A 22,621-nucleotide genomic window follows, 5' to 3' on the forward strand; every position below is an offset into this window, starting at 1 on the left:
ATCAAGAACACCACCTCAATATGACCTTGGTGCTGTATACCTTGTTAGTCTCCCTGTCAGGAGCTTGTGTAGATATGTGTTGGCCCGCCTTGGCATTCTGGAGACGCACCCTGAGAGTGGCTCCAACCCTGTTTGATCCATTCAGCTGGCCAGAAGATGCCTCTGAGCTGGCCACATTTGGAATCTCAGACCTACACCTCATCATGGAGCATATCCAGCCCCATGCTGTGTGCATGTTCTGATTCTCTTCTGCGGAGGAAGCACCGTCACTGCAGTCATCTGCAACATCATCGACTCCTCTGTAGTGACGCTAGGAGGGAGGACCAGTTTATGCACATGAGGGTAAATGCAGAAATTACCCAGGTCTTCTCCACGAGCAGCTCAGGCTGTGAATAGGGATTGTCTGAGATGAGGAGGAAAATTGTCAGACTGTCCAGCAGCAAGTGCATGGAGCAATGGCTGCATGGCAAAAGGACAGTTTGCCAATAAGAGTAGGTCAGTCTGACACACAGCAAACATTAAAAAAAAAAAAACTGCTGATTTATGAATTGAATGACTGTGATATGAATAATAAATATATAAATGTGTGTAGGTAACAAATATTTTAGTAAAATGTAGGGTAAGTTATAATTTAATAATTTCCATGGTGATTTTTATTTATGCCATTAATTATCAAGATAATTTACTTTGGGACAGAATAAACTGTATTTCAGGAAAAGAGAGAGATGATGATGATGATGATGATGATGATGATGATGATATTTTGGCAATATTATTTACCTGACATTCATATTGAATTGAACTGAGTTGAACTGAGAGAGACAGACCTGTTTCCCCAGAGAAGAATGACTGTGCACCCCACTGCACAGCAGGAGGTGGAGACCAAGCTGCACTTTTTAACCACCTGCCCACCTTACCAAGACAGAGACAAATGCTACACACAGTTTACAACCAGCCAAAAAAACTTTGGAAACATATTTAATAAAACAAAAACTTATATTTATGGGGCAAGATACAGCAATGTGCAGACACAGCAGCAAGATTTGTGAGCTGCTGTGACTGCTGCTACAGTACAGCTGCCATGAACACTGTCAGTCATCACCTGTGTATTCCTGCACTGACCACTTACACTGCTTATCTCTGTACATAGACTCCTGACGATTAGTTTTATCATCTCAATTTTTCATTATCATTAAAACTGTTTGATTACTGCACCTTGATAAACTCACAGTACAAACTGTCCAGCATCAAACAAAGATATCACCAGTCTCCCAGACACCCCAGACACTCCCAGCAAGTTTTCAGTGTAAACCTAGGTGAAATGATTTCATTGTGTGTCAGAACAACAATGTCTCTGAACATTTTCAGCAACTGTCATTATTTTGGTCACTAAAATTGCATCCAATTGTTGTTATTATACTTTATGTATTTTTTACATAATGAATTGTATGTTTTCTTCCCCCTCATGTCATTAAAATATGCATTATCCATGATGCTGAGACCATATCATTTACCTGATATTCATGCCAAGAGAGAAAGGTAAAAACATTTGGCAGCTGTCTGAAGTCGTGAGAAAAAAAGGTTTTTATTTTATTTTATTTTATAAAAAAAAAAAAAATCCAAAATGTACTCATTTAATCAAAAACAAACAATGAATTAAAAAGTTGACATAAAAAAAAAAAAAAAAAAAAAAAACTAAACAAACAAAACAAAAACCAAACAGGATATCCTGTTGTACCGGAAGACAAATGGCCGTTCTCTCTCTTACATTAGCATTAGCAACAAACCTGGACGGATAGAAAGTAATGTGTTATAAGACCGGAATTATTCTACAGAGACTAGTCGCTGCACAATAACATGAAGTGAAATGTTGCGTTGTAGTTCGTGTCTAATGTACATGAGATGTGGGTTTAGTTGTTAGCTAGCTGCCAGCCGGCTAGCGCGTTAGCTGCAGAGCGGAGAGCTCAGCCACCTGTCAGTGAACGCCGCTCTGCTACAGTCTGTTCATGGGAAATTAATAGCAGCTCCGCCACAAGAGAACTGTCTTTTTGATTTAATAGCTGCTAATTAACCGGTGAGCCCGCGTCTAAATGCCCGAACAAGGCCCCAGGATGAACGGGTTTTCTCTCGGTGAACTGTGCTGGCTATTCTGCTGTCCGCCCTGTCCCAGCCGCATCGCGGCCAAGCTAGCCTTCCTCCCCCCGGAGCCCACGTACTCTGTGCACACCGATGCTAACGGGGTAACTAGCTTACATTTAACGGAACGGGCGGACTGGCAGTACTCCCAGCGGGAGCTCGATGCAGTGGAGGTGTTCAGCACCAGGAGCAGCCGGGGGAACCGGGTCGGGTGCATGTTTGTGCGCTGCGCCCCGAACAGCCGGTACACGCTGCTGTTCTCCCACGGTAACGCCGTGGACTTGGGGCAGATGTGCAGCTTTTACATCGGCCTCGGCTCCAGGATCAACTGCAACGTGTTCTCCTACGATTACTCAGGCTACGGAGTGAGCACCGGCAAGCCCTCCGAGAAGAATCTGTATGCGGACATCGAGGCGGCCTGGCAGGTGCTGAGGAACAAGTGAGTATGAACCATGAGAGGAGTGTGAATCAGGACATGTTCCCAGTTTTTTGGTGAACAAATGTGAAAAAAAGGAATTCTGTAGCAATTAATCCATCAATCAAATTTCATTTAAATAGCCTAAAATCATAAATCACAATTTTCCTTCAGGCAGGTCAGGTCAGGGTTAGGCAAGTTTATTTATATGGCACCATTCAGACACAAGGCAAAGTACTTCACAGGAGCATAGAAATACACTGAAATAAAACGTTAAGAGTATTAAAAATACATTGGAGAGCATAAAAACAAAAGCAAGCCAATAAATAGTTAAATCATTACCGAAACTGCATTTAAAAGACATAAAAACAAAAGCAAAAAGTTACGTATCTACTTTACTAGAATGCTGCAGTAAATGGTAATGCTTTAAACACTGATTTAAATGAGCTGACAGTTTCAGCCCACGTCAGGTATTAAGGAATCTGTAAACTGTGCGACACCCTGTGTCTTGTAGATCCTCTAAAGAGTGAGGAAAACAAAAATGCTTTTAGCAGGAAAAAACATGGAAGAAACCTCAGAGAGAGCTGCAGAAGAGGGATCCCTCTCCCAGGATGGACAGAGGTGCAATAGTTGTTGCATGTGCAGAACAGAGCAGCAAAATCACAAAAATGCATTATTTGATGACAGAATTTGTAATACATAGAATTATAATATATATGTGAAGAATGTGACCCCATGAGGGTGTCAAACATCATCCTGTGTCGCCCACTGGACCCAAGTCAGACAGCCTCCTCTATCATGTAGACCAGGAAGAAGTCAGGCCACAAAATCACATTAACTACAAAATTTGATAACAAAATTTCTGATATAATGAAAATATCAAATAAGTAAATAATGAAATAATAGGCATAGCAGAGACCTGCAAGCTGTCCCATACATAAAAAAATATTTTAAGGCATAAACAATTTAGAATACAGTAGTCAGTCATTAAAAAATGACCTCAAGACCTCAGTTCAGTATTTATTGTCCTTTCTAAAATTTGGCTTGCAGTAAGGCCTTGGCAGTATATCAATATTGGTCTATATTGTAATGTGAGACTAGATAATGTCTTACAATTTGGACATCAATGTATCATGATATAGGTTAAGTGTTGTCATTTCCTGGTTTTAAAGGCTGCATTACAGTAAAGTGATGTGACTGTTCCAGCTGCTCTATTATTTCACTGTACCCACTTAGTCATTATATCCACATTACAGATGACTATCAGAAATACTGTAGTAGTATGTTATGAAAGCACCAATAGTCATCCGTACAATATTGTTGCAATATCGCTAAATATCAATATTGAGATATCGCCCAGCCCACATGGCAGCATAACAAATCCAGACAGTGTTCAGTGAATTTTTCTGTATTGGCACTGTGTGCAGGTTGTCAGTTGGAGAAAAAAAGAAAAAAATATATATCCTATTTTATGTTCCAAGGGCTTGTCTTGAAAGAGGTATTGAGTAACATTTTTATACTAGGATTTTATCACAGTTTAAAATTCTTGTATTGTAACCACTCTAACTCAGTCAATGCCAAGAACTTGAAAAACACTGAATACAGCGTGACAAGAGTCATAGTTTCTGTGGTGTAGTACTGCCCAAATCCCAGTTTTTAGTCTAAAACATTGCACAAACATGTCAGTCAATTTAAAATGTAGCCTATTTGTATTTACATATTAAATTTCTACTGATTCCTTTAGCTGATGAACAGGCTGAACCATAATACATGATGCAGAACAAACGATTGTTGCATCCCAGTCTGTGGGCTGCATCCCTCAGTCCACAAAATACATAATTTGAGAAAATAATCTGACCACAAGATCTGGGGTGGGAATGTTTGGGACTGTCATGATTCAATTTGATTCTGATTTGTGGTGTCATGCTTGATTCAGAATCAACATTTGATTCTCCACTGAATCAATAGAAAAGGGGATGTAGGGATAAAAATCTTGCTTGATCTTTCTTTGGGCCAGGGGTTCCCTCCTTAGCAAGACCAGACAGCTGCTATTGTATTTCCAGCTTCCAGCAGAGCCTAGTGAAACTCAGAACAAACTGTGAAACTGGCAGACTGTGCTGATCAAACATAGATCAAAATACTTGCCTATTTCTTGTTTGAAGTACACACGTTTTTTTGTGGACTGTTTAGTTGTAATATGAGAAAGATTGTAACCAGGAAGGCTGGCATTGTTTCCTGCTAAGCATATGAGCTAAAACAAGCACCACCCAAGTTTCAGCACATCATCCACCAATCCCACGGTCTTGTCTGTAGTGTTGTCACTATAGTAAAATTTTGACTTCAATACCAATACCCAGTTTAGTATCACCATACTTAACACTGAAACTATACTAGTTTGATACTCGATACCTAACAGGTCAGAAACAGTGTGTCCACGGGGGACATGAACTCTGGACAAAACCATGAGACCCACAAAGTGAACAAAATAAATTTACACTGAAATCTGAACTATTTCATTTTAATTTCATACACACAAGGCCAAACTGTTAATCTGTGGTTTATTTATTGACTCAAATGTTAATATATTATTTATTATTGAGCTGCTTGTCACAATGTATTATTCTGTGAATAGTTCCAAAACAACTAATCATGAATTTACCAACAGGACATTTACACTCAAACATTACTCCAGCAACAGTCACTTTTTTATTCAGAGGCATCATGCTGATGCCTGATCTGATGTATTTTACTTTGAGAACACAGACATACAGCAAGGTGAAGCATAAAAGAGACCGGAGGTATTTAGCTAGAGCTGCAACAATTAATCGATTATTAATCAATTATTAAATGAATCAACAACTATTTTTATAATTGATTAATCATTTTGAGTAATTTTTAAGAGAGAGAGTAAAACATTTCTGCTTTCAGCTCCTTACATGTGATTTTTTTTTTTTTTTTTGGGAATGTCTTTACTCCTCTATGACATTAAACTGATTATTTTTGGTTGTGAGTAAAACAAGACATTTCATAAACTTTGGGAAACACTGAGTGACATTTTTTCAGCATTTTCTGACATTTTAAACAAACGGAGATAAATCTATTTATTGAGGAGATAACTGACCAATCAATTGACTGTGAAAATTTTTGTTAGTTGCAACAGCAAAAACAACTGGTTGCTCTTGAGGGCACTGCACTGCACTTGGTGCTATGGCAGAAATTTGCTTTACTTTTTGTGCAGAAACATCAACACTGACCCTCAACAAGCACCAAACTTAGGGAAATTCGTTTTTAAAAGTATTGAAAAATACTGAAATTTTGGTATACTGTGCAAGACTACTTGTGCTCTGGTTGCAAGAAAACAAGATGACAACTCTGTAATGACAAACTGAAGGCTTTGAAACAGTTGTTCTCAAACCAATGGATGACGTTACAGTGGTCACGTCTCTCTGTCCACTATTTTGACGCTTTCATTATTGATTAATTAATCTATTATTTTCTCGATTTGGCTAATAGGTTAGTTGCTCAGTCTTTAAAATGTCAGAAAATGGTGAAACATGTTGATCAGTGTTTCCCAAAGCCCAAGATGATGTCCTCAAATGTCTTGGTTTGCCCACAACTCAAAGATATTCATTTTATTGTCATGAGGGAGCAAAGAAACCAGAAAATAGCCACATATAAGAAGTTGAAAACAGAGAATTTTGACTTTTTCTCCTTAAAAAAGACAGATTCATTTATTATCAAAGTAGTTGGGGAATAATCTCATGGTTGACAGCTTAGTGATTAATCATTCCAGGTCCATGTCTCTATGTCTCCTCCCCCTGACATCTCAGGGTGACAGGTGATCTGATGCTAATCACATTGGTGGCTAACTGTGTGATTGGTGTCTAACTTTTTAAATTGATTGAATGCTTGTGAAGTTAATACAAATTTAATGATAGAGAGCCAACAGTGTTAATGTACTATTGTTATTGTCACCTTGCTGTCACATTATAGGCCAAAGGCTGATCGTTACTTCATATAAAATTAATCAGACTAGTAGATTATAATTCAGAACATACAGCAGATTAATGTTCCATTTGACAGATAGTCTAAATGCCACTGAAAGGAAACCAAAAGCATCTCTTTCCCCTCGCAACAAAATGAAACACTCGATTATTCCTTGACCCTCTGGAGAGCAACCTGCCCAAGCATGAAACAGTGTTGATCATTAGGCTCTCCTTGAAGGAGCTAAGCACCTGAGGAGGAGGAGGTTTATGTTTATTCAATATCTTTTTAATCACATTTTGTGGAAAATCATTAAGACAATGCCCTTAAACAGCAATTTCATTTCATAGTGGTAGTCTTATTACTCAGCCTGCAGGGATTTGCTCAATTGGAACAGTTAGAAAGACTTTGAAGATAAAGATTTGTTTGCACAAAGATCAGCTGGCTTAACATTTTGATAATTGGTAAATGAGCTTATTGCACTTGTTCTTCCTCTGAAATTACATTTCCCCCCATCAGGCAGTAAGGATGTACTCCCTTGGCTTGTGATTTCCAGTAGTGCCCCTGACCACCCCCCAGTTTCTTCAGAAAGTCTCTGCGGGTTTGACAGAAATTTTGGGATTTGAGTTGCAATAACAGCATGGTTTCCTTTTATTAGTGTTACACAAGCTTCATTACGTCAGTGCGAATGTGGGCTTTGTGGATGGTTGAAAAGCAGCCCAAACTAAGCTTCCTCTGCTCTTACTGAGAGATAAAAAATTAAGCCTGGAATCTCTTGCCTTTGAGCTTGGGCTTCAGTCTGTTTGTGCCGGACATCTCTGTGTCTGATGTGGCTGGTGTTGGCAGAACAGACAGTGTGACCCAGCACTGATGATGTGTGATTTCACAAATAGCTTAAGCAAAGATTCCCGTCCACACAATGGATACACAGAATCCTTTGAATTTGCACAATATGTAAAAAAGAGAATCATAATGCGATTATTTTGACAGCTATTGATTGATAGTGCAGTGTTTCCTCTGGGATTTTTTTCAGCAGCGGGGGCAGGCGTTCTGTTTCTCTTCTTAGAGAAATATTTCAATAAACTCATCTGAAAAATGCAGTCAGTTGTTACATAATGGTGTGTAGATATAAACGTTAGCCTAATACTATCAATTAGTTTACTCACGTTAGCGACACTGAGTTGGCACCGGGCCAAATTAATTTAAACTACCGACAAGTTATGTAACGTTAGCTGGTCATCAACATATTGTGAACGTCTGTTTAACTTGTAAAATCGAGTCGAATCGAATGTCGAGTTATCTCAAGCTAATAACTTACGTCTACCTCTTTTCCGGCCGGTAATTCGCTGCTTTATTGTTTCGCTCCTCTGACTCTGCCCTGTCGCCTAGGTGCTTGATGTGCTTGACGACCGCGCCCCCCAAACAACGCTAGCATCATGCAAATGAGCACGCGCAAGTATATTTCTATACTGAGCAAGATAGTTATCTGCAGTTTACCTTAGTGCTCGCAAGTACCCGACAGGAGTCTGTTTTGAAGGTGGAGAGATGCGGCGGTGGTGTATTTGCGTCAACAATAAAAAAAACAAAAAAAACAAATTTGAAGGAGTGGCGGCTAGGATTTAGGAGTGGCAGGCTGCCACTCCTAAATGAATGTAGAGGAAACACTGTAGTGTTTAACAGTCTTTACGATGTGATTCACCATTATTGGGAATGATCATTTTTGGATCAAAATGTTCATTTTCACTGAACAAAAGTTTTCTTGGGATGCCTGATAAATATTGGGGCCAATAAATTATATTATTCTATCGATGATTATCATAGGTGTCAGTGTATATTAGCTGATATATATCCGCTATAATTTGACTGAGTGATTTGACAGACTGTCAACGCATTTAATTTGACTTCTAAGGCAAAATGCTCTACAAAAACCAAAGTGAAGTCTCAAACTCCTTTCGGGAGCTACGCCTTACCGTGTGGCCTGGGAGATTGTTGTTACTCAGGCCTTTTCTCTTGTAACTCTGAAGTCACTGGGGCTTTGCTGCTAACTGTGCTATAGCTGCCATTAGCCATTAGTCAGTTAGTGGTCTCATCAAACTGGGATATGGCCTCTGGGACTGATGGAGGCTGGTTTGATGTTCCCGAGACTGTTACTCTGGGGATGATGAAGACAAGGCAGGCTCAGGTGGGGACAGGAGGTGTGAAGCATTTGCAGAGGAGCAAATTTGTAGCGTAACTAGTTAATCAGTGAGTGTACATCATCCTTCATGTTGACAAGTCTTTTGTAAAGCTGAAAGTTATTTCTTGCTGTGGTTTGAACAATGCTGTTATACTAAGTTTAAAGAAATGTTTCCTTTTTGGTTGTTCTGACACATTCAGTCATTACCATTTGCTGGTAGTATTTAACAGCTGGCTCACTTTGTGCCCCAAAAATGTATATTTAAATAATTAAATTAATATCATAAAAGATTAGTCGACTAATGGCTTGAACTGAAGACCACTGGAAACTGTTTTGTTTGGGGCAGCCCTAGATGCTGGATAGTAGAGATGCACCGATTACAATTTTCTTAGCCGATTCCGATTTCCGGTTTTTATAAGGGTCTGACCTACCGATTCCGATTTTGGCTGATTCCGATTTTCAGTCTTTCTAAGAACTGTAATTGACAGCATTCACAAACATTTTTGCAACTTTTTTTGTAAAAATTAAATTAGATGTTCATAATATGACACTGACTATTAAATATTCATTAAATACTATTTAAATCTTCTCCAAAGTCCTCCAGGTCACAGCCAGGGCTTATTATAGGTTTACATTAAGATTATGAATCATCTGAATGTGATCTCGTGAGATCTCGTGGGATTTCGCAGGATGCAGATGTAAACAAACCGGAGACAGACGCTCTGCAACACCTTGCTACGGTAAAAGTGCTATGAGAAAAACAGATGCAGAAGTTAAATGAGTCTAGATGAGAAAATGTTTGAGGAGACACATCAACACAGGTTGTTTATTCTTCAGCCAGAACAGGAGGTGAGATTTTAACTGTCAGTCTGTAAACAGTAGCCTGCTGCTGGCTAACATTAGCCTGAAGAGCTACATAGTTTACAGGCTGTTTGTTGTCAGCTGCTCTGTCTCGTTGTAGACTGTCTGTCTTCTCTTTATCCTGTTCTTGGAATCTGTCGCTAACATCAACTTCATGCAAGCATGTGTCTGAGTGTGTAGCTGTTATCAGCGCTGTGTTGATGTCACGGTCAGTTTGTCTGCTGCGCGCATGACGTGATCAGCATGACGTGACCATCGTGCAGAACATGTGTGTGACAATGACGGGCACAAAATCGGATATGTGGCGCTGACCGGCCGGTCACCGGTCAGGGCCGGTCACGCTGAAAACCGGCCGGTCGATCGGTGCATCACTACTGGATAGCATTTATTGTGAGTTTTTCAAAGTGTGCTATCAGACATATTTTTAATGATAATTAAAATCTTAAACTGTAAAGGAAATTTCACTAGTTTATCATGAAACTGGTTGTTTCATCCCTAATCGTGGGACTGTATGTTTAATCTATCTGCATATACACTCTATTGTATCTGTCTATTACAAAGCTCTTGTTTCATCAGTGTTTTTAGTCTAAAACAAGATCACATAACTGCAGTCAAAAGAGTGAAGTTTGTTTCTCTTAAAGTTTTTATCTGTTAATTACCTTGTTCACACCTTACAGACTGTCTTCCATAACTGGTACATTCAGCAGAATTGGAGAATCCAAATAATTCTAGCTCGTAAAAAGATCCTAGAGAGCATCTTTGATGTTACGGCGTGTTTCACTCACTCCGTCTTCCGTCTCTTTCGAGAGTAGTGATGAGCTGTTGGCTGTGTTTTGTTAATCATTGTATTTTCAGGCAGAGTTGTTTAAAATCAATTTGCACTGGGCTTCATGTCTCAGAATATGGATGTTGTTTTCATCCTTCATAATGCTGCCTCTGGCAATCCACCTGAATGCCTCAGGCATCGGTGTGGGCATACCCACCACATAGGCCTATTTACTTGCCTTAATCAAAAGTGATTTGTAATGCTGGTTGTCGTTTTTCTCTCAAAGCTTTTTTCATACAGTCTCCCACAAGGCTTCATTGAAGTCGCATGATTCAAACTGCATAATACAGCTTTGATTTTTTTTTATCAGTGCAGCTGATCAGGAAGCAAGTGACATAATGTCTACTGAATGAATTCTCACCTAAAATAACTCTATTTAATCTTCATTGAAAGGCTCCTGTGTTTCCTATGTCCTTTAGAGAGACTGGCTTAGCAGACATAGTAAGTTGCCTCCCTGCTCCTGTTCAACTACACCTGAGGCTTTTTCTATCAGTGTGGCCTAAACGAAGTGTTGTTTACTGAAATAAAAGACCTGCCAGAGCATTTGAAAATGTTGAGCTCCTGTTTGTTTCCGTTTTTGACAGAGGATTGATGAGATTTTAAGCCTGTGTTGAGACAGGGCTCAAAAATGAAATTTATTTTCAGGATGAGGGAAACATTTCTGTCTGTAACGTCAGTCTTGTTTGTTTTGGCAGAGTGGATTGTTCCACAGAATGCGTAAGATCCATTGCCTTGATCACTTGCCACTTCTTAACTTTCACAATCACTTAAGCCATTCATTAGGCCAGTCTCTTGTGCATGTGGCTATTCATTAACCCTCACTGTCTTACTTGCTTCCTTACATACTTGAGAACATTTCTTTTTCCATTTGGAGACTACCTTGGCTTTGACTTCAAGGTTTTTCATTCCATCCCTGATTTTTCCATGAAATTTCTACACACAGTATGTTTGGATAGGCCATTTTATACTGGCCTGAGTCTGCATATGGAAACCTCTCTTTCTGTCTGTCCCTCTGTATCTCTATTTCTTTGGGAGTAGCTCTCCATTCATAGTCAAGTTTTTTTTCTCACTAAACATTGTGTTTCTGTTTCCTTTCATTCCAAATGAATCTATGCCATTATCTCAGAGAAAAAGGCCACAAATTCTTCTAATCAAATGGGTTTACTTCCTTTACTATTTAACTAGCTCCCTAGCTTCTATTTTTCCACTTAAAAGAAGTGGAGTTCCTTTTAGCTTCCTATTTGAAGTTACAGCCCTGTTAAAGCTTTACACATGATCAAGGGCCAAATAACCGTAGTGTCATGCTGTTTGTTTTACACAAGCACTAGAACATAATCAGTAAAAAATTAATTGCCATCAGAATAAAAAAAAACTGGTTTATGTGGATTGTTAGGTTATACTGACCATGAAGCAAAGGTGTACCCTCTTCATATAAACAGACACTGGAGATGCAACAGACCAGTGTAAGATTCTTAAAGGTTCTGGAAATCTTGAATACACTTGAATTTAATCTTATGTTTTCAAGGTTTTAAAAGTGCTTGGATTTTGGATAAAGTGCTTGAACCTGCTTGAAATTGTAACTGCAGTTTCAATGAAAAAAAAAACTTTTTAAAATTAAAATTACAGTTACAGTATAGTTGAAGTTTATATCGGCTCAGACAGGTTATGCCAAGTCTGCTTAAAGATGGATGACAATTTTGAAACATGAAACTTTGCTGTATTTTCGTTTAATTTGTCACTTGTATATATGTGTGCGTGTATACCAGCCACTTTATTAGGTACACCTTGCTAGTACTGGGTTGGACCCCCCTTTGCCTTGAGAACTGCCTTACTTCTTCGTGACATGGATTCAACAAGGTGCTGGAAAGATCCCTCTGAGATTCTGGTCCATATTGACATGATAGCATCACGCAGTTGCTGCAGATTTGCCAGCTGCACATTAATGATGTGAATCTCCTGTTCCACCACATCCCAAAGGTGCTCTATTGGATTTAGATCTGGTGACTGTGGAGGTCATTGGAGTACAGTGAACTCACTGTCATGTTCAAGAAACCAGTTTGTTATGTGGCGCGTTATCCTGGTGGAAGTAGCCATCAGAAGATGGGTACACTGTGGTCATAAAGGGATGGTAGCAACAATACTCAGGTAGGCGGTGGCGTTTAATTAAACATTTAAACGAAGGTGCCCAAAATGTGCCAAGAAAATATCCCCCACACCATTACACCACCACCAGCAAGATGGATCCATGCATTCATGTTGTTTATGCCAAATTCTGACCCTACCATCTAAATGTTGCAGCAGAAATCGAGACTCATCAGACCAGGCAATGTTTTTCCAGTCTTTTATTGTCCAATTTTGGTGAGCCTGTGTGAATTATAGCCTCAGTTTCCTGTTCTTAGGGAACAGCAGTGGCACCCAGTGTGGTCTTCTGCTGCTGTAGCCCATCTGCTTCAAGGTTCGACGTGTTGCACGTTCAGAGATGGTCTTCTGCATACCTTGGTTGTAACGAGTGGTTATTTGCATTACTGTTGCCTTTCTTTCATCTCGAACCAGTCTGACCATTCTCCTCTGACCTCTGGCATCAACAAGGTATTTTCACCCAGACAACTGCCGCTTGCTGGATATTTATCTTTTGTGGACCATTCTCTGTAAACTCTAGAGATGGTTTTGTATGAAAATCACAGTAGATCAGCAGTTTCTGAAATACTCAGACCAGCCTGTCTGCCACCAACAACCATGCCACATTCAAAGTCACTTAAATCACCTTCTTTCCCCATACTGATACTTGGTTTTTAGATGTATGTATGTTTATGTAAATGTTTTTAGATAGATGTATGTATATAAATGCCATTTACTGTGGTTGACAGGTCCTTGAAACACTTAAAAATGCACCTTGAAAAATGCTTGAAAAGTGGATGAATTTGACTTTGGAAAAAGTGTATGAACCCTGCCGGTGGCACTACAGTGGAAGTTGAATATTCACCTTTATGCTAGGGATGGATACGGCAATAGATTAATTGGTTTGACACATATCTGAAGGGTCTTTTTGGTTCTCTAATATTTTTTCTTGTAAGTATCTTGGAACATGTGCACCTAATGGGAAAAACGTACTAAAAATACTGTATTGGCCCGAATGCGAGACAGCATTTTTTGTGTTAAAAAAAAGAAGACAGAATGAAAAAACAAACACCCCACCCCAGTTTCTGGAAATGAACCATGTTGGTGTATGCCAGTAGCGTAACAACATGAGAAAATAACCACCAAATTCGAGCTGAGTGTTTAAAGTGCCAGATCAACAAAAAGACACCTGCTGGATTCAGGCTTTTAAGAGATATCCCACCGCTTTGAAACCCTATGTGTGGCCGAGAAGTTGAGATAACCAACCGAAGGCCAGCTGTACATCTGTATGAACAATGCTTACACCTGGCTCTGGATGAACTTGAGTCATCTTTTTGTGTGCAAGCAGTTTAACCACCAACCAGCTGACATCCCCTCTTTTGGAATAAACAGCTGACTTTGGCTTCGCGTAATATTGTTGTTCCTCAGTCCATTCAAGGCCAATGGTAATAAATGAAGGTGCTCAATCTCTCCAGCTGGGCCTGTGGTCAAACAGGCTGACTCATGACACTTTCCCCTTCATCACCCTGTTTTTCTTCTGTTTTTACGTTTCTTTATCTAGCCTCTCTCTCTAACACCTGCTCCCCATTAGCAACTACCAGTAGTTTTGGCAGCCACTGGATGCAATAAAATCATTGGTCGCTCTTGATTCGCTACAAAACAAGTGGAGTTACTTTTCTAATAATCTTTTTGTGCCAACACCTTTTCCTGATTTAGAAATATGATTGCTGTAGTAGTAGTTATTCATTTTATTAGACCTGATGAGAGCTTAAAATTGGGCTTGATCAGTACTGCTGTCTGCCCAGAACCACCTCCAAAAAATGGTCTACAGGCCAGGCACCCACATTTCATGCACGCACAGAGCATAAATTCTAGAGCCTGAGTTTTAACAGAAAGTCTGTTAGTTGTAGCACACTGGTCAGCTTAGCCTGGTTAGCCAGGTTAATCACATGCATGCAGGTGAAGTTGTTCTTGCCTTGATAGCTTTAATATAATGGAAATAAGCAGATACAGCAGAATTGTTGTCATCTAAGAATGAGATTGAAACAGAGACATCAAGATTGCCATTTTGATAGAGTTACTTGTGCAGCCTACTGTGATTAGGGCTGCAACAAATGATTATTTTCATAGTTGATTAATTGGTTGATTATTTTCTTGATTAATGGATTAGTAGTTGTTTGTTTTAAAATGTCAATATAATGTCCTCAAATATCTTGTTTTATTCATGGCCCAAAGATATTCAGTTTGCTGTCACAGAGGAGTAAAGACATGAGAAACTATTCATATTGAGAAGCTGAAATCAGGGAACTTCCTTAGAAAATTACTCTAATCAGTTAACTGATTATCGAAATAGTTGGCAATTAATTTAATAATTCATTAATAATCGATTAATTGTTGCAGCCCCAGTTGTGATGTTTCTCACAAGCATGTATGTAAATTGACTTTTTTCTCATAAACTGTTTAATAGTTGCCCTTGACTGTCTGTCCCTCCTGGATTTTACAGCCTTTTTCTTGGGATTGTTATGGCCTAAAATACCTGATTTAACAGAAGTGTCTCTAAAATGTTGTGATGCATGTTGCAGTGTATTTAGGCATTTTTTTCAATTATAGGAGCAAATTAAAATTGCAAAAAAAAGTTGGTTTTATTTTGTATAATTCATTGGAAATCAAAGGCAGCTTGTTCCAGGGAGAATAAAACTGTACTCTGTTCTCAGTGTTCTAAGTAACCTTCCTAAAAGGGTCAGGATTACAAAAATGATAAAATATGCTTTCTTTCTAAGTGTAGAAGTGTACCTGGGGGGTTTTCCACAATGAAACAAAATCTTTTTGGAGTCCAAACTCAGACAAAACAGCAAACAGTGCACAGAGCCTTTAAATGTCAACAACTGCGACAAAACTTGTGTTTTTCGGTACCTGTGACAATATTAAAATACAAAACAAAGTAAATAAAACGTTGAGACAGTTCAATAAAATTGTATGATTGGTTGAACTTGTAGGAAACTACGATTATTGGTCAAATTGGCGGAAAAATTGCAGTGACATAACAATTTTATCGAAATCACAATTTTCAAATTACAGGAGGTGCAATATTTGTTAAAGGCAAAATGTGTGTCAAACTTTTTTTTGTTGTGTGGCTGAGATGTCCTGTCTTACAAATTTGTTTCTTAAAAACCTGGATGGACTGTCAGTCGTCAATAGGATTATGAGACTTTGAAGTCTTAACCCTTCAAATGACCAGATTAACTGACACCGACTATCCATCTATTAGATTGCAGAATTTTTTGACAGCCATGATATGATTGTAATCATTCTTAAAGTTGTGGAGTGTGTCCCTAGTCTTAACAGTATGCTTTAAGATGCATCAGAGTCCAGTGTTTTGTTCGTCAGCCGGCAGTTAGTGGGCACTTTGTCCATCCATGCGTGGGGTCATCATAATCTGCTATCAGGACCACTGCTCAGTTCAGTTGCTGCTTATCAGAGGCAGGATTTGTCTAGGCCAACAGATTAGTCACACCCAAGCTGTTATCTGAAGAGCTCTTATGATGGCATCACTTCATAGGACAGATGCAACGTAACACCTCTTGTCCAAATCCTTTGTCATGGCTGTCTGTGAAGCAAGGGTCTAATCCTTCTGTGTGTGCATGTTGTGGCAGAGGGCTGCTGAACATTTCTGCTCGGCCTCTCTCCGCATTCCCGGCACTGTCCGGAGATGGGAGGGTTTGCTGAAAGCTTCCTCCCCACCTTGTGAGTTCTGGCAAGGGAACATGTCGTCCCTGTTCTCCCTCTCTCCCTGACAGGCCTGTTTTCTGTCAACACTGCCGTTTAGCTGGCTGAAGAGAATCTGGGAAAATCCTTGCCCCTATCCAGGTCCCATATCAAACAGTTCTCTACTGTGCACCACCCAATGCATACCTGACGTCAGGCATCCCCTATTTTTTCCAAGTGCTCTCTAACAAGTTCAGATATAATCTTTTTCCTTAACAAGTTTGGTTCTGAATGTTGCTACTGAACCTCTCACCACAGATCTACAAACATTCAGATACAGTAGGAGCGTGGTCAATGTCATGTCATCTGCTGTTTGTTTTAATGTGTGCTGCGCCCAGTTGCTATTAGTCAAACTTTCCTTCTGAACATGTAGTGGTTTCACTGAGCATTGGATAAATATTTGTATTTCATATCAGGGATAGACTCTAATATTTGGGCTGGGCAGTATGGCCTAAAATCTGTATCATGGTATACTTTGGACAGTCTGTATCATGGTATATTTGTTGTTGTTCTTCTTTCAATCAAATTCTTCCGCAGCGGTAAAGCACTGGTATGGCAACTACATGGCAGCTACTACTTTACTCTGAACTCTTACTACAACACATTTTACATATGTATTTTAAGAACACTTAATATGCAAAACTGCAATAATAAATGGAAATTAAATACAAAATCTTTTCTCAGATATATCAGGTATTAACACCGCTTAATTACCACTGTTTCCTGGCATGATTTAGAGACCATTATTTTTTGCTTGTTGCCTGACTTTTTAAACCTGAACCATGTCCATATAAAGGCAGTTGCACCAGTCTTTCACTGTAGTAAATTGTTAAACAGGCTGAAACTAAAGCTTTCTGTATGTAGTCTGTTTAACTTACTTTAGGGCTAAAAAAAAAAGGGAGAAAAACTCTTGACAACACTTGTAGTACTTGGAACAGCTTTATTTGTCTACAAATAAAGCTGTTCCAATGGCTTCACACCCTGGTAAATTACATCAGATTTGATTTGAACTCCTGCTTTCTTTCACTCCTATTTTTTTCCCCCTTTTTGTTTTTTGATAGTCCTTATTTCTGGTTCTTCTGTAAGCATCACATTGGCAGTTTTAGTAGGCTTAGTAAACCTACACATCAGTAGTAGCCTGACATACCTTAGCTGGTGACAAGTACTATTGGGTGATAAAGCCGTGGCTACATGGAGTAAACTGTTTGGTAGACACAGGCCATTGGGACATGGTTAATGCCAAATCCTGTTAAACCAGGCCTCTTACTTAAGGGAGGCCTGCCATCCCCAAGACAGGAAAATATGAATCAGGAAGAATAAAGAAAAATTAACTCTGGGAAGGTAGGGAAGGTAGAACATCTGACAATCATGACAATCATTCTCACTCTCTATCCCTGATTTTGCACATTCAACCGAGACACATTAAAGGCAAAAGTTCTCTGAGACATTTCAAGGGGACAATGTGATATAGCCAAGTCACAGCAACAGGCTTTTGGCATTGGGCCATTCAGAACAGGTTTTTGGGACATAGCCCAACAACACCTTCTATGACCTAGGCTAGTTCATTCGAAGTATTATGCCTGATCACTCTCATCTGCTAAGCTGAATCTGTCACATCCTGAGAGGATCGCATCCCTCTCATTGCGCAATTCTCAGTGTTTCTATAGGGCCAGGTGATATTATATCCGTGTAAAAGTAAAAGCACCACTGGTAAATCTGACCCTCTCATTGTTTTGCTTTCAAATGTTCCTATATTAGCTACAAGGAGGACTTGATCCTGCTATCATCCGACCTGTAAACCACCTCAGAGACGTGTAATCCTAGTCTTTCCATACAGCATAACAAAATCTTAAATAGACAGGATACTGTGTAGATGCAGATACCTGTCACATCTTGTGTATCTATCTGTCAATTTGATGCAGATTGGATTGTGTTCCCGAAAGGAAGAGTCGGCTTCTGTGTCTCAGGTGGCTCCTTGGTTGGGGTTATAGAGCCATGCCTGTGAACAGCTGCTGATTATCGGAGAGTATCATCTCCATCTTGACGCTGGAATAGTCTCATCAGTGTGATGCAGCATTCATATCCTTTCTCCCCTCCCCTCACTCTCTTTATTTCCTCATATCTGTCTGATGGCTGTCTTAAATTTCTCGCACCAGTCTCTCTCTTCCTATTTCATTTCTACTGCTTCTTATTGTACAGACTTGGAGACAGCCTTACGTTGGTATAGAACTCTGATATCATGTCATCTGTGATCAGGCATGTGCAGCCTCTATGCTAGACAGCCTTTTATCAAAAATAAGACATCTACCACTGCCAGTGATCTGTCCATATCTGATATTAATAGTGGAAACTGCTGAAAGTAGTCACAGTTACAGTGATCAGCCACTTGTATTCATAAAAAAAAACAAAAAACAAAAAAAACATGAGTCAAATCCTTCTGAAACAAATGCTGTTTAATTACTTTGCTCATAGTAATCAAGTAGTCCTCTCACAGTGTTAATTTGGGGTCTTTCATGCATGGCAATATGAAAACCAATTCCAAACTATGGTAATTCTGTTTTCTTTTTTTCTTTCTTTTTTTTTTTTTTTACTTAAACCCCATGATACTTTGCTTCAAGGTAACCAATCTGCCTCCAGCTAGCTTCCTGCGGCTGCTGAGTGCACGTTGAAATCAAAATGATAATAAGAAAGTAATTTTCTCTTGATGAAAATCAGAGCTTATGAAAAACTGCCAGAAATGAGCCAACAAAATCTACAGTATCCTATAAAGTACAGTACTGTACAGTATTGAAGTGTCTTTGAATCAGTCATATGCACGTTACAGATATTTAATTTGTACAGAAATTTGGAAAGTATTTATATATCTATATATATATCCAGGTATTTATATATCTATATTAGATTATTTTTTAAACAATTAAGCTATCTTTTTTAATTTATCGATTAATCTAAAATCTATTTTTTTTATTATTCAATAATATAACAATTAATTTACCTAAATACATATCAAAAACCTGTCTCATTTATTTTAATACTTTATTCAACAAAAATCCTGAAAAATAGACATAAAGCACATAAGTAATAATTAATAATGATAATAGTGGCATATTTTAAAATTTGTCTAATTTCACCCTATTTAACAGACTCCATGTCAGATGCCTGATCAGAAAAATACTTGACCTCAAATCAAAAGGAGCTGTGATGCATATTAATTTAATAACTAAGCACTGTCAGCCCTTGAACTGAACTGGACAATCAATATTTTGACTTAAAACATTAACTGGTTATGACATGGAGTTATTTCATCACTCATGTCATATGTCATATGCAGGTAAGATGATCACTGGCAGTGTATTTTTGCATCAGTGCGAGACAAGGAAAAAGCTTTTTGTTGTTTTTCTGGTGACTGAAAAGAATTACAGACGTCTGTAACATTAGCATGGTGTAAAGTGAGCAGTATCGGTGCAAACATCAGTTTAAACACAGAGTTGATGAAGAAACATCTAGGCTATCTATGTTAAGTGACTTCTGCTAACAGAAACATGTTCCACGTGTTGATAATCCTCATATATGGTGTTTGGGTGCTGACAGAAAGTAAACAGGACATTGCTGCTGCTGCAGCTGCATGAGGACAGAGTGCTCGGTGCTTCATTCTCATACGGAGCAGTTTGTCCTGCTGTGATGAGTCACACCTAGTTTGTGAAGAACCAAACTGTTGCATCTATGTGACATGACTGTTCACCAAATACGGTGCAATACCTGTAAAACTTGACAGGTAAATAAAGAATAGCATGCAATTTTACTGCACTAAAGAAAGGAGAATTTCAAGGAAATAACTTGCATATCTGTATTTAGGAAACCAGACCAATTTACCCTAGGTCAGATATGATGATGATGGCTACTAGGGTGGAGCGAAGTCAACCGAATTGGCATACGATGATGTTCACAGTTGTTGCTTCGTCAAAGGGTCTCTGTCTCTGCACCACACGTCCGTAACTTAGGTGTGTTTAAAAGGAAAAGAATCATTTTGACACGGAGATGTAGTGCAATGAACAGGAGCCACAGCTTCTTTTTTGTTTTATCTCCAGTATGTCAAAAACTGAACCTAGACAACATCTCTGTAGGAACTCTGAGGAGACACACTACCTCAAATATTGGATTTTTTCAAATCATAATGTCATGGTGGTAGATGAGTGGTCAGTGGTAGATGACTGTCAGCTATCAGCCCAACTTTAATAGCTCCATTACTATAATACATTATTCTCAGCAATAGCCATCACATTCAAAACAGGGATTATATTTTCTGGTAACTGGCTGCTATGTGGATATGGTAACAATGATAATCTTCTGGTATGCTACATCTGACATTTAAAGCCGTAAATAGCAGAAAGTGCTTAAATTTCCCCCTTGACAGTTGTGTCTCACTATGGCTGCTGAGCTGATGTTATAGATTCACAGTCTGTGACAGACAGAACAAGCTGCTACTCAGCTCTGAATGGTGCAGGGATCCAATTAAGGCAATTTAATTATCACTGTGACTGATGTGCTTAAAGTATCGCTGAAAGATTATGACTATTGTTTACTATACACTGTAGTGTTAGCTGTCAGTCAGTGCTTAAGTGCTGTCTAACCGAAGCTTACTGGGCTATGAAATGACCCGCAGAGGAAGCTAACACCAGAGAAGCCTGCTAATGTTGATTCTATCCTCGATGTAATGAAGGCAGTTGAGCACAGTTAGGTTCTAAAGCAGAGCTTTCGTATGTTTGTTAAGTGAGTCATTTTCGCCATCTTTTCTTCTTGTTTTTGCAGTATGATGTCTTGTTTTATGCAAAATCACTTTCTAAAAGAATCTGGCTTGTCTGTGCATTGTTGTACAGGTATGGTGTAACACCTGAGAACATCATCCTGTACGGGCAGAGCATCGGCACCGTGCCAACCATCGACCTGGCTGCTCGCTATGAATGTGCTGCTGTCATCTTACACTCACCACTCATGTCAGGACTGAGGGTGGCCTTCCCTGACACACGAAAGACCTACTGCTTCGATGCCTTCCCCAGGTGAGTCTTGCGCACACAGCATCATACATGCACACCACAGCTATTGTAACGTGGGCAACTAGCAACAGTATTTTAAAAACCAGTTGTCACTGTTGGCAACCAGACCAAAATGCCATGTCCATGTCTCAGTCCTCCTGGCTTGCTGTGCTGAATCTATTAGTTTTAGTTAAATTTTAGTCATTTAATTTTTATTAGTCTTAGTCATAAGTCACTTTTAGTCATTACTTGTGATTTTTCTGTGTTCTAATTTAAGTAACTGAATTAATTGGTTTAAGTAATTCTTAAGAAAAAAGTAAAAATTCTCTGAAAGCAGCCTATTACATGCTAATATTTTACAGTAATATCTTTATTCTTTTATGACAGTTAACTGATTGTCTTTGAGGTTTAGGCTTTTTATAGGCCAAGCAACTAATTGATTAATTGAGAAAATAAGCAATAGATTAATCGACAATATAATAATTGTCAGTTGCAGCCATAGTTCTAAGCATTTTGAGGCTGCTGTAGACCTGGGCAGTAAAGTGAAAGCAAAATATATATCAATGAAAGATGCCATCAATACTAAGAGGAAAATAGTTTGATAAAATGTGAAATAGTTTCTCTCAATGCATTAAATGCAAACCAACATGAAAGCACCTGGTGAATACACACTGGCTTGTAAACAGCCTATCATATTCCTTGATTGAGCTTGTTGTGCGAACAGCCAGTCATTTATCAGACAGACCCCAAGTGTGCTCCCTCCATGGCTCATACACAGTAAAATGCCATGTTGGGCAAGTAAATCTGGTAATTCACTTGTCCAAGCAGGCAAGTGGTAAAAAAAGAATTAAACTATTTTGGTAATTGATTAGTCTAATTGTTAAAGCAATATATATTGCAAAAATGGGAGGAAATATTCCTTTCAGCTCTCAGTTATGGAGATTTTCTTCATTTATTATCATATTAAACTGAAAATCTTAGGATTTTAGACTGAAAAAAAGTCTGCAGTAATACAACTCTCCTCAGTAAATCCAGTTGTCACTTCCAACCTCTGTCTGTTTGAACATAGCGACTCTCATTAACCACCTGTGCTGTCCACAGCAGAGCAGCTATTTTTGAGGCTGGATTCAGTCACTCAGTCACTAAAATGTGTTGCACTGTCTTGGTTTAGCTTGAGATGAGAAGCTTAAGCCACACAACATAGTTTGAGCTTCTATAGTAATTTGTGTTATGATGAGGTTTTCTTACTTGTGGAACTTGACCTGAAAGTTTCAATTTTGACTTCAGCTCTCTATTGTTACCAGTTA

The 22,621-nt window shown here is 38.9% G+C and overlaps 1 protein-coding gene across 2 annotated transcripts in view; it reads left to right on the forward strand.

The window, feature by feature from the left end:
• The first annotated feature begins 1,677 nt into the window (after positions 1-1,677).
• Positions 1,678-22,621, forward strand: part of abhd17c (abhydrolase domain containing 17C, depalmitoylase) — a 36,710-nt gene continuing 15,766 nt past the window's right edge. For both annotated transcript variants that reach the window (XM_084722264.1, XM_084722257.1), the window contains exons 1-2: positions 1,678-2,575; positions 21,159-21,338. In XM_084722264.1, coding sequence (XP_084578390.1) covers positions 2,091-2,575; positions 21,159-21,338 — 665 coding nt within the window. In that variant the 5' untranslated portion in view covers positions 1,678-2,090. The remainder of the gene's footprint in view (positions 2,576-21,158; positions 21,339-22,621) is intronic.

Source organism: Lutjanus erythropterus, chromosome 1 (assembly GCF_056507025.1).
Source record: "Lutjanus erythropterus isolate fLutEry1 chromosome 1, fLutEry1.hap2, whole genome shotgun sequence".
Lineage (NCBI taxonomy): Eukaryota > Metazoa > Chordata > Actinopteri > Lutjaniformes > Lutjanidae > Lutjanus > Lutjanus erythropterus.